This window comes from Balaenoptera borealis, assembly GCF_965194805.1.
Source record: "Balaenoptera borealis genome assembly, chromosome: 17".
Classification (NCBI taxonomy): Eukaryota; Metazoa; Chordata; class Mammalia; order Artiodactyla; family Balaenopteridae; genus Balaenoptera; species Balaenoptera borealis.
This window is the reverse complement of record NC_138876.1, coordinates 38,042,189-38,054,796: the sequence shown is the minus strand read 5'-3', so window position 1 is coordinate 38,054,796 and position 12,608 is coordinate 38,042,189. Positions and strand designations below refer to the sequence as shown.

At 41.7% G+C, this 12,608-nt stretch overlaps 1 protein-coding gene and 1 long non-coding RNA gene across 3 annotated transcripts in view; one reads left to right on the top strand and one right to left on the bottom strand.

Annotated features, from left to right (window-relative positions):
- Positions 1 to 382: 382 nt before the first annotated feature.
- Positions 383 to 3,846, bottom strand: RPL30 (ribosomal protein L30). Of its 2 annotated transcripts, none has more exons than XM_082364510.1 (5): positions 3,749 to 3,846; positions 3,591 to 3,642; positions 3,184 to 3,329; positions 1,228 to 1,358; positions 383 to 487 (listed from the first exon to the last, which is right to left on the bottom strand). In XM_082364510.1, the coding sequence occupies exons 2-5, from the start codon at positions 3,609 to 3,611 to the stop codon at positions 438 to 440; spliced, it is 348 nt and encodes a 115-aa protein (XP_082220636.1). In that variant the 5' UTR covers positions 3,612 to 3,642; positions 3,749 to 3,846; the 3' UTR covers positions 383 to 437. The 2 variants fall into 2 exon arrangements, with proteins under 2 accessions (XP_082220636.1, XP_082220637.1); XM_082364511.1 differs by having other exon boundaries at positions 3,753 to 3,771.
- An 84-nt stretch (positions 3,847 to 3,930) lies between these two features.
- The window catches only part of LOC309615225, a 92,865-nt gene continuing 84,187 nt past the window's right edge, over positions 3,931 to 12,608 (top strand). Inside the window, exon 1 of the long non-coding RNA XR_014236648.1 lies at positions 3,931 to 4,382. This is a non-coding gene — a long non-coding RNA (uncharacterized lncRNA). The remainder of the gene's footprint in view (positions 4,383 to 12,608) is intronic.

The following is a 12,608-nucleotide window of genomic DNA, read 5'->3' as shown; positions in this document are numbered from 1 at the left end:
ACAGAACTTTTCTCAGCCTGTGAAAATTTTGGGGTGGAAGGAGCATATTTCACTTAATCCTCTTTGCTACTCAGATTTGGTGGATTTAAGCTGGACTGTACACTGCAATTCTGGTTAGATTCTGGGTATTGAACCTTGCTGCCTCTGACATACTCAAATATAAAATAACAATATCCTGAGACTGAAAATGATGAAAATTAAGTCTCTTAAAAATCTAGTACAGGAAAGGAACTCAGTGCGCTCCCTTTACAAAAACAGGGGAAGAAACTGGGATGTCTGGGAAGTCTTGCCAATATATCTAGCTGCCCCATCCTCTCTAATCCTAGCTTCAGGAAAGTATACTGAAACAAAAAGAAATTTAAAAAAATGACTGAAATGAATACAGTATTTTTAAAAGAAGCTCTGGCCAGTTTTATTAAAGAAAAATTGTGCATGATTTACTTTTCACCAGTCTGTTCTGGCATGCTTCTAATGATATCAGAATCACCTAGAAAATAAAACACAATAATTTTACAATTCATTTAATGTCAACAGGTAATCATCAAATTAGCAATGGTTATCTTCAAAAGTTATTACACTAGCTGTGCTACCATTTCTCAAGGTTGATTGGATACCTAGAGTCACAGACATTTCCCACATAAGATTCATCATGTAAATCAGACTTGGTTTATCACCAGCATTTATAAAACCAGACCTAGGAAAAGAACTAGGTCTGGGGACACATGCATGGTCTTAATATAGCGAATGTTTAGCCTGCCCTGATTATTACAAAATCAGAACAGCGAGAATATTCGCAGTATTTTATGAATTAATTAAAAATTCGTAAGTTCAAAACATGACATGTTTTTGTAGGCCCTTCTTTTTCTCAACTTAATTTTATCCATCTGTTCTCAGGCAGCCAGTAAACATTCCTTTTTTCTACTGTTTCACCTGATTATTCTGTCCCTTTATAAATTTCACCTTTTACCAAAGCCCTAAAGTCATCATTTCTTAGGTGCTGCATGAAATGAAACTCATGATCTCAAAGTAAAAAGAATTTCATTTATAAAAAGGTAATTCTGTACTGACATTCATTATCAATGCTCTGTAAAATAAAATTACAGCATATCCCTTGCTATATCCAAATCCTCAACATCTGAACTTAGAAACCAAAGACATTTGTATAGCAAGAAATACTTGTATTACATTATAAAGGAAAAGCATTACTTTATGATTTAAAAAGCATACCTGGATCAATGATAGCAAGTGTGCATACTCTGTAGTATTTTCCACACGCTGTGCCCAATTCAATATTATTGCCACTGTAGTGATGGACACCAGTTTTGGCCAACATGGCATAATACTCTATTTCAGATTTCCTTTGGGAACCAAAAGAAGGTAAATAAATACCATACCAAGTGACACAGATTAAATGTTACTTCTCTCATTAGTTCTAATGTTGGTAAGGCCTTCAAACAGTAAGCCAGTTATTACTCTTAAAAACATTACCATATCCATTATTCAATACAAACCATCTTTCCTTGGATCCCTTACAAGGGATGGGACAACCAGTAAATACCTGTGCTCGTGGAAAAGAGTAGAGTACAAAATAAAATTATCATTTACTTAGCATTTACTATCGCCAGACACTTTACATTATATAATTCCCATGACAACTTCTAAGCCATTTCTATCACCCTCTGGTGCTCTGAAACCTAGATGGAGAGTGATACTACAGGTATACCTCAGATACTGCATATTCATTCCAGACCACTGCAATAAATCAAATACTGCAATAAAGCTAGTCACAGGAATTTTTTGGTTTCCCAGTGCATACAGAAGTTGTGTTTACCCTATACTGTAGCCTATTAAGTGTGTAACAACATTGTGTCTAAAAAAACCAACGTACATACATTAAAAAATACTTTATTGTAAAAATAAATAAATAAATTTAAAAACTACCCATCATCTGAACCTTCTGGGAGTCTCAGTAGTAACATCAAAGATCACAGATCACCATAACAAATAACAGAGAAAAAGTCTGAAATATCTCGAGAATTACAAAAATGTGACATAGACATGAAGTGAGCAAATGCTGTTGAAAAACTGGAGCCTACAGACTTATTCAATGCAGGGTTGCCACAAACATTCAATTCGTAAAAAAAAAACAAAAAACAAACAAAAAACCACCCCGCAGTATCTACGATGCGCAATAAAGTGAAGTGCAATAAAACCAGGAATGCCATATGCTTGTGCTTACCCAGAGTTAGCAGTTTTGTGTCCACTAAGTAGGTAGACATGAATGGTTTTACGAATTTGAAGGGAGTCCTAATACACCGTTGCCACTACTCACTCAAAAGTGTGGATCCGCAGACAAGCAGTGCCAAAAAGTGCTTGTTAAAAATGCATAATCTCAGGCCCCAATCCAGATCCATTCAATCAGAAATTGCATTTAAACCAGATCATTCGTGACTGTGTGCATATTCATGTTTGAAAAGCACTGCTATAGAAGGTAAGCATGAAAGGTTTGGAATAAGACCAAAGGTTTGGGAGGGGATGGGATGGAAGAAGAGATCTCTCCAGGCTTTGCCAATTACCTACAGACACTATATGAAACGCTGTGAGGTTATGTATTACCATAGAAAAATCAACAAGGGAAAGGGACTGAAAACACGGCTTGTATTCTGCATGGCCCAAGTTTCTTTAACTTATTTACAATACCCATTAAATTCAGTTTCAAAACAGTGAGGCAAGCAAAAACTGGGGGAACTGGGAACCTGCAGCTCCACAGGCCAGCCTGAACTTTTCTGACCTTAGCTTTTCTACACTACAACAAGTTCATAAAATGAAGCTCTTTTGAAGCATCTCAAAGTTAAAAAAAAATGACCCAAAAGGCAGGACACATGGACAAACAAGTTATGTTTCTGCGCTGCCCTCAAACTTCGACGTTCTCTGGTTTTTACCCCTTCTGCCACGCATTTCTCCCAAAGAGAACCTCATACGAGGAGAGAATATGACGAGGAAGAGAAAAATCAAGAGCCAAAAATCAACAACCGTTAAATTATTCTCCAGGTGTCCCTTTGTAATACAAAATTTTACACGATACCCAGTTTATGCTACCCAGATTGCAAGTTCACATTCCCGGATATTCGCTCACGACCAATTGGCAGTGGGAGACAAACATACTCAGGTTCTTTCAATTACCTCAAGGCTGGGCAGTTGTTGGCGAGGATGACCAGTTTCGCTTTGCCGTGTCGGATCATTTTCAGAGTCTGCTTGTACCCCAGCACGTACTTTCCACTTTTCATAACCAGCTGGAGCCTAGAGTTGATCGACTCCAGTGACTTTTTCTACAAAGCAAACATGTAACACGGACTTGAAGGCCTTGTTTGTTAACCACTCAAAACTGGATCCAGCTTCCTGGAAGCTGAACCCCTTAATAAAACCTCCGTAGAGGGTCCCAAATCCCTGAGAGAGTCCTTCGGGTTCATTCTGGACCCCTACAAGGCCAGCGGGCACGCTGTGCGCCCACTGTGCTCGGACCTGCCCGCCCCGGCCGAGACTCATCTCTCCACGTGAACAGGCTTCCGGCCCTGGCCTGCTACACTTACCGTCTTCTTTGCGGCCACCATCTTCCTGCCTTAGGCGCGGGACGCCCCCAGTCTAGAACACAGAGGACAAGACAGGAAGTTTAGGATCCGAAGCTCCAAACGGCAACCCCCTGGACTCCCCGCGTGGCTTAAACCTCGGTACGGAGGAGCCTACTCACTCACTGCAGCCGCCAAGATGGCCGGAGAGCGAGAAAAGAAAGATATCCCACAATGCCAAGCTCTTCACGTCGGGGCTGGGACCCCGCGACCGGAAGCGGAAGCAAATCACAAGCGGAAGGGGCGGGGCAAGAAGAGAAGGGGTGATGTGGGTATCTCTACGGACTTTGAATTGGTTTGGCCGCTGACTGCCCACCTGCCGGCTGCGGGCCGTAAACCTCGCCGTGTGTGTTCCGCTGCTCATAGCTGAGGACTGAGGAAGTGAGGAAAGTGGACACGAGTTGGAGAAGCCGACTGAGAGTGAGGCGGGAGGGACGGTGAGAAGAGGCGGCGGTGGCGGCGGCTGGACCTCGGTCTTAGCGCCGCTGAGCGCATCTCTGCCCCAAGTCGGGGCTCTTGAGGAGACTCGGGGAGGACCGGCGTGTGCCGCAGCTCCCGGGTCTACCCTCTGCCGTCGGTTCCGCCGGGGCTGAAGCAGCTCCGTGCACTCCCCTGCCCTCACCCAAGTTGCCGGAGAACGGTGGCGCCCCCCTCTGGCTCCCCTAAACTCACCTCTTTTGTGGCCGTGTTAGTGGGAACTTGTAAGCCGAATTTTCACTGGGAGTGATAACAGGTCTAATTAAAAATCTTTTTGTTGTGAACGTTGGACCTTGATACAGATATCCAGTAACGAATCAATCAAAATATTAGGCACAGAAAGCCTCTCACCACCACACACACACACACACACACACACACACACACACACACGCAAAAAAAGGTAAATCTGACCAATAGGTAAGCTGTCATCGTGTGTCAACTTTTAGGAATCTATCCTACAGGAACAGTCACACTTGCCCAAAGACATGAGAATAAGGATATTTATTTCAGCATTAATTTTTAATAGCAGAACAAAAATAGAAACAACATCAAATGTTCATCCTTCTTAACCAGTATATATGTTGGTATATGCATAGACAATTCAAGTCTGGAAAGCTAATCATCGGAACGTATCTTGGATGAGAGAGATAAGAGTAGGTGGTGAGGAGAGAACATTTACTTCGTATGTTTCAGTACTGCTTGAATTATTTTACACTGGATTATTTTACAGCATGCATTGTTACGTAAAGAGCTCCTTTTTAATAAAAAAGTGGTTGTTTTCAATAGAGCTTGTGAAACATCAATTATATCTTAAAGCAGTATTTTTCAAAGTATGGCTCCCAGATCACCTGATTCAGAATCACCTGGAATTCTGAGTCCTGGGCCCCACCCAGGTCTGTGGAAGAAATCTTTGGATGTGGGGCCTGGGAATCTGAGGTTAATGAGCAGCCTCCACGATTCTCATACATACTTAAATTTGAGAAGTAGAGAGGAATGGAATAGCCTAGTTGGTTCTGAGGCATGCATGCTTAGACAGAGACACAAACTAATGATGCCTTACACTTTTATAATGAGCTCTATACTTTGAATGCTTTTCAATATCTACTTTCCCTCAAAGTAATCAGGCCAAATATTACCCGCATTTTAGAAAGTATATGATTAAAGCACTTGAGGTGACTTTCCTGGGTGCTTTTCATTTTATAATACCAAATTTCTGGTCCTTAATATATGTCCTCACTATATATATATATATATATATTTTTTTTTTTTTTTTTTTTTTCTTAATGTCCTCACTATATTTTAAAGAAAGGCCTTAGGTGCTTTCTCACAGGGATGTTACCATGGTTTTGTACTGGAAGCCAGGGAAGCCCAAAGTACTCATTCATCCGTACATTCATATATATGAATCATGACCACAAAATGTTTGAGAATTCTTCCTAGGGAATCTTAACTGATTTTTGCCATATCTTTTTGGAGATATATTTAGGTTCTTGGTTTTTCTATTTAATACCTGCAGGACTTTGGTCAAATTGTCTAACCTCTCTAAGCTTCAGCTTCCTCATCAAAAAACTAGAATAATAATGTCTACCTCATGGTATTGTTATGAGGATCACAGTAAACATAATGGTGTATGAAGCACCTAGCACAGGGCCGTGTACATAATAAGTGTGCAGTGGATGTTAGTTCTCTTCCTCAGTCCCACTCCTATCTCCCTAACTCCCCACTGTAGCCATCCATCCACACCTTAAGTTGTGGTTCACAACATTGCAAAACCCAAACGCTAGGAGAAGATACACTTGCCATGCAAGAACGACAGTCAAATCCTTTGGCTCATGAAGATTTTGTAAATATTTCCACACTTGTATTTATTAGAGCAGGAGTTGGCAAGCTTTTTCTGTAGAGAGCCAAATAGTAAAGATTTTAGGCTTTTGGGGCCATATGGTCACTTTGGCAACTGCTTAACTCTGCTGGTGTAGCACAAGAGCAGCCACAATATGTAAATGAATGAATTGCATTCATTGAATGAATGAGCATGGCTGTGTTCCAATCAAACCTTATTTACAAAGTCAGGATTTGGCCTGCAGGCCATAGTTTGTTGACCACTGTGTTAGAAGATTACTATTACTTTCATTAAAAATAGCTACTTTAAGTCATGTCATTTTTTTTTCTTTTTTTAAATAAATGTATTAATTTATTTTTGGCTGTGTTGGGTCTTCGTTTCTGTGCGAGGGCTTTCTCCAGTTGCGGCGAGCGGGGGCCACTCTTCATCGTGGTGCGCGGGCCTCTCACTGTCGCGGCCTCTCTTGTTGCGGAGCACAGGCTCCAGACACGCAGGCTCAGTAGTTGTGGCTCACGGGCCCAGTTGCTCCGCGGCATGTGGGATCTTCCCAGACCAGGGCTCGAACCCATGTCCCCTGCATTGGCAGGCAGACTCTCAACCACTGCGCCACCAGGGAAGCCCCTACATCATTATTCTAAATAGATGTGTATTGAAGTATTTACAGATGAAGTATCATGATATCTGCAACTTACTTCCAAATTGCTAAAATAAATGTAAATAAAATCCTAAAATAAACGTAGATAAACAAGTAGGTAGAGCAAATGCAGCAACATGTTAACAACTGTTGACTTAACAGTGCAGGGGGAGGGGGTGAGGTGCGACTTCCCTGGTGGTCCAGTGGTTAAGACTCTGTGCTTCCACGGCAGGGGCCTGGGTTTGATTCCTGGTCAGGGAACTAAGATCCTGCATGCTGTGCAGCGTGGCCAATAAATAAATAAGTAAAAGTACAGAAAAAAACCCCAAGAATATTTTAAAAAATAAAAATGAAAAACAAAGTGGGGGGTATACAGGTATTCATTGTACTATTCAACTTTTTGTGAGTTTGAAAATCTTCATACCAAAAAGTCAAGGAATTTATATGTTTCAAGAAAGGACTTTGCCATTCAGACATTATTTTATTTTTTCTGGATGCTAGTCTGTAGCATTTTAGAGTGATTTAGAAAGAATACCAACAGGTAAATGTGACAGGACAGAATTCACACAAGGCTCTCTGGTTTTCCTACCCCAAAATCACTGCTCTAAATTTCTGAGAATTCTGCAGGCACCTGCATTTATTGTGCTTCTGGTTTTTACTTGCTGTGAGAATGAAAAGTGACAGGCTGCATTCCCTGTTAGAGCAAATACCAACAAGATCATCTGCTATTCATTGGTTCAGTACACTGGCCCATCCCCTTATTGTTAAGCAATTAAATCTATCATATTCATTGTCATCAACTATTACTTATTCAATGTCCAAATTAGGAAACAACCCATTAATGATTTGGAATTCTATTTGTCTAACTCAGCCTTCATATTCTTAAGGCACCCTGGACGTTAAACATGCTCAGAAATAAAGCAGGGAGAGGGAGGGATTGTGAATCCAAGTGAAAAGACCCTGTGTAAACTCAGTGAATGTTGGTGGCCTTTCAGCTAGCTAAACACACGTACACTGAGACACGAATTCTGAACCCATAGAGGACAAGAGGGAATGAATGCCACCTATTCCTCTCCACCCTTTCTGCCTCCACAATAGTGAAGAATCCAAAATATTTCTCCTATACCCCTTTCTGTTCAGACTGGGAATGCTCCAGACTGCACTGCATTAAAAATAGGGCAGAGAGGGCTTCCCTGGTGGTGCAGTGGTTGGCAGTCTGCCTGCCAATGCAGGGGACACGGGTTCGAGCCCCGGTCTGGGAGGATCCCACGTGCCGCGGAGCAGCTGGGCCCGTGAGCCACAGCTGCTGGGCCTGCGTGTCTGGAGCCTGTGCTCCGCGACAACGGGCTTGCGGTGGTGAGGGGCCCGCACACCGCGATGAGGAGTGGCCCCTGCTCTCCGCAACTGGAGAGGGCCCTCGCGCAGAATCGAAGACCCAACACAGCAAAAATAAATAAATAAATAAATTTATAAAGTTCCTACCAAAATTCAAAAAAAAAAAAAAAAATAGGGCAGAGAAACACCTTCTCCTATTTTCTTAAAAATCATTTTTCCAGGGGCTTCCCTGGTGGCGCAGTGGTTGAGAATCTGCCTGCCAGTGCAGGGGACACGGGTTCGAGCCCTGGTCTGGGAAGATCCCACATGCCGCGGAGCAACTAGGCCCGTGAGCCACAACTACTGAGCCTGCGCGTCTGGAGCCTGTGCTCCGCAACAAGAGAGGCCGCGATAGTGAGAGGCCCGCGCACCGCGATGAAGAGTGGCCCCCGCTTGCCACAACTAGAGAAAGCCCTCGCACAGAAACGAAGACCCAACACTGCCAAAAATAAATAAATAAATAAATAAATTAAAAACAAAACAAAACAAAAAACCTTTCAAAAGCTTCTCATCACACTTGGAATAAAAAAAAAAAAAAAAATCATTTTTCCATTCCTCAAAATGGGTATATTTTTATACTCTTGGATACAAAGAACCCAGAGCACTTTATTCACTGTTTTACTGTGGCAGAGTGACACTTTTGGAAAGTAGAGTAGTTTTACATTTCTTAGAGTCAGTTTTTGAAATTTTAGTGTTAAATGAGATTCCTGTGTTTCTAAGCGTCCACAAAAGTATGATGTTTTACATTTTATTTTTAATAATTTGAAAAGTCTAACATATACTTTTATTCTTAATAAAGCTATAATGCACAGGCTTCTTTTTTTTCTTTTAACTAAAATTTAATTCCATAACACTGCATGTCATGCTGATCAGAAAATGTCCCTGATTACTTAATGGAGAAATAGATGATAAATGCAATTTTGTGACAACATCATAACATGGGTATGTCAAAGAAAAGTGATAAAAGGAGTCCTTGAAGGCAAAAAAGATTTATGAACTATGCCTTCAAGATGTAACACATCAGCCTGTAAAATCACAGTATCGGTTATGATTCCATATTATCAAGACAGGACTAAAGGAATAAGACAGGACTGGTAATTGCTAAGAATGAGTGTGGTCTGGGAGAGGGGAGGGAAAGTAAGCATTATATCTTAGTTTAGATACTTATTTTGTAAGCAATAGAAACAAGTTAGCCAGTTAAGCAGAAAAGGAATTTATTTTGTAGTTCACCAAATGAACAGGAAGCCTGGAGAGCAAAAACTGGATCTGTGTATACTGGTCATGGGGGAGGCACCACCATTTATTAGTCACTGGTTCAGAGCACACTCTGCAAACCTCAGGATAGCATCCCAACTTTCAAAGGTGCTTTACCTTGGCTGTGCCATAATTGAGTGCCACCCTATCATTCTATAGGTTTGGCTTCTTCTGGATGATGAGGTATATGGAAAGACTGGTAAATCACATAGAAATTAACCTATTACCTTGCTTGTCTCATAGTAAAGTGAGTTCTTTGATAAGATATGATACTGAATGTAATGTCTTGATGGATGTGTAATGGCTTGATAATACCATCCCCTAATTGATGGTGTTGGCAGAGGCATGATGGGCAGGAAAAGCAAATTTAATCCAGTGTCTATTACAGTAAAGATTCTCTACTGTCCCCAAAGAGGTCCAATAAGTCTTCTGCAAGGAAGATCTTCAAAGTAAGGATACCATTTCAGAGGCTTACAGTTGGTTACTCTTGCTGCTGCTGGCAAATTAGGCACTCAGCCAGGAAAACCATGTTAAGTGGTTTGAGCCCATACATACCTTCTATCCTTGTCATTTTATACTTGAGCCCATTGAGCAAGCATTGGGGTGGCTCGTGAGAAAGATCTCCTAACATCCATGGGGCACCTGATTATTACTGTTCACCTGATTATAAAATGCTTCCTCTGAAAGAAATGGAAGAGACCATGACTTGAATAACAAATTATCTCTGAGGCAAAGTGAGATACCCAAGTCAACTCCTAAACAATAAATGATGGGGAAAAGGGGGAACTTACCTGGGCTCAGTAAGCCCTGGTTTAGCACAAAAGCATTAAGATTCAGAGAATTCCAAGTCATGTATTTATATTTAATCTGTGAGTGATTGCATCCCTTTCTGTAACAATGGAGTTTTGAACATTTTCACTAGCTAAATAGAATGTGGCTTTCACTTAAAAAAAGAAAGAGAATCATCTGAAGTGGGAGCCTGCTATGAGCTGACTTGTGGCCCACCCCAAAGTCCTATGTTGAAGGCCTAACCCCCACTGTGGCTCAATCTGGAGACAGGGTCTTTAGGAGGTAACTCAGGTTAAATGATGTCATAAGGGTGGAATCCTAATCTGATAGGATTCTGGCTTTACAAGAAGAGGAAGATCTGCCCCCCTCCGCAACCCCCCATGTGAAGACACAGTGAGAAGGTTGCCATCCATAAGCTAGAAAGTAAGCTCTCACCAGAAACCACATTGGCCAGCATCTTGATCTTGGACTTCCTAGGCCCCAGAAGTATGAGAAATAAGCATCTATTGTTTAAGCCACCAAGTTTATGGTATTTTGTTATGGCAGCCCACACTGACTTCTACAGGGCCTTTTGATAACATTTATATAAGAAATAAATATTTCCCAAATCTAGGCTTATTCTGAAAGGTCCATCCACATTCCTCCTTTAAACTTCCTGGCACTAATCCTGTATTCTTGCTCCTTCTCAGTTCTTGACTTGGAATCCAGCCAAATCATTAGCCACTTTCAAAGTACTTCTCTTTCCTTGGGGCACAGTAACCCCAGACAGAAGGTAAGGAGAGGAATCACAGTACATATTTGTAATGTTATGAAGCATACTACCTCAAAGATACCCAGTCTCCTCTTCCTACCAAGGGATTTGTGAACCGACTGCTGGATGGCCAAGGCTTCATCTGGCTTGTGCTGCAGAAGGGAGAGGGAGAGGAAGATGGAGAGAGAGAAAAGAGAAGGGATCAGTAGGCGGAGGAGAAGGGAAGATGGGAATGAAGGGAGGGAGGGAGGGAGAGACCTCTAAACATATGGTAATGTCCATAGCTGTGTACCCCATGACCCATAGAGGGAAATATGACAAATTTTAGGCATTTTGAGCATCAAAATAAATAATGATGATGTTATGAGCTGATAGTGTCCCCATCAAATTCATATGTTGGCGCTCTAACTCCCTATACCTTATAATGTGGCTGTGTTTGAAGCTAGGGCCTTTATAGAGGTAATTAAGGTAAAATGATGTCAATCCAATATGACTGGTGTCCTTATAAGAAAAGGAGATTATGACACAGAAACACATGTCAGGAAGACCATGTGAAGATACATGGAGAACACTGCTGTCTACCAGCCAAGGAGACAGGCCTTCAGAAACCAACCCTGCTGATACCTTGATCTCAGACTTCCAGCCTCAGAACTGTGAGAAAATAGATTTCTGTTGTCTAAGTCACCCAGTCTGGTACTTTGTTATGGCAGCCCTAGCAAACTAACACAGATGATAACATAACTCATTGACTAATATAAGAATTAATGAGTATTTATTGCTCTAAATAAATGAATAATAAATGGAGGGAAAGGGAAAGTGCTCCCTAACAGTAGAATGTCAATAATAAATGTAGATGGAATAATGTAGAAATTCGGAAATTAGAAAAACCACCGTTTGATAACCATCATAGTAGTAAGTGTTCCAAGCAAGAATATTAATGTATGCTAAATTAGCAGATAAAAGTTTGATGAGACATGTACACACTACTACACTTTAAATAGATAACCAACAAGGACCTACTGTATAGCACAGGGAACTCTGCTCAGTATTCTGTAATAGGGCTTCCCTGGTGGCGCAGTGGTTGAGAATCTGCCTGCCAATGCAGGGGACACGGGTTCAAGCCCTGGTCTGGGAAGATCCCACATGCCGCGGAGCAACTAGGCACATGAGCCACAACTACTGAGCCTGCGCGTCTGGAGCTTCTGCTCCGCAACGAGAGACCGCGACAGTGAGAGGCCCGTGCACCGCGATGAAGAGTGGCCCCCGCTTGCCGCAACTAGAGAAAGCCCTCGCACAGAAACGAAGACCCAACACAGCCAAAAATTAATTACTTAATTAATTAATTTAAAAAAAATTCTGTAATAACCTAAATGGAAAAAGAATTTGAAAAAGAATAGATACATGTATATGTATAACTGAGTCACTTTGCTGTACACCTGAAACTAACACAACATTGTTAATCAACTATGCTCCAATATAAAATAAAAATTTTTTTAAAAGTTTGATGAGATACAGGATACTTAGTCTTAAACTCTCTTCCCATAAATTACAAAGAGTAAAATCGTAACTTTTCAGTGGAGAAACCTAGCAGACTAACTGCTAGGTAGTTAAGAAACCTACCTTAACTAACTGATCAAAGTTAACATCACCAGACTTCCCTGGTGGCTCAGTGGTTAAGAGTCAGCCTGCCAATGCAGGGCAGGGGGGTTCAATCCCTGGTCCGGGAAGATCCCACCTGCCGGGAAGCAACTAAGCCCGTGCACCACAACTATTGACCCTGCGCTCTAGAGCCTACGAGCCACAACTACCGAAGCCCACGTGCCACAACTGCTGAAGCCTGCACTCCCTAGAGCCCATGCT

Excerpts from the sequence above, each read along its gene's own strand:
- RPL30 (XM_082364510.1), bottom strand. The coding sequence starts at position 3,611 with ATGGTGGCCGCAAAGAAGACG. Across the intron at positions 3,330-3,590 it reads TGGTGGCCGCAAAGAAGACG|AAAAAGTCACTGGAGTCGAT; the intron begins GTAAGTGTAGCA and ends TTTGCTTTGTAG. Across the intron at positions 1,359-3,183 it reads AACAACTGCCCAGCCTTGAG|GAAATCTGAAATAGAGTATT; the intron begins GTAATTGAAAGA and ends TGGTTCCCAAAG.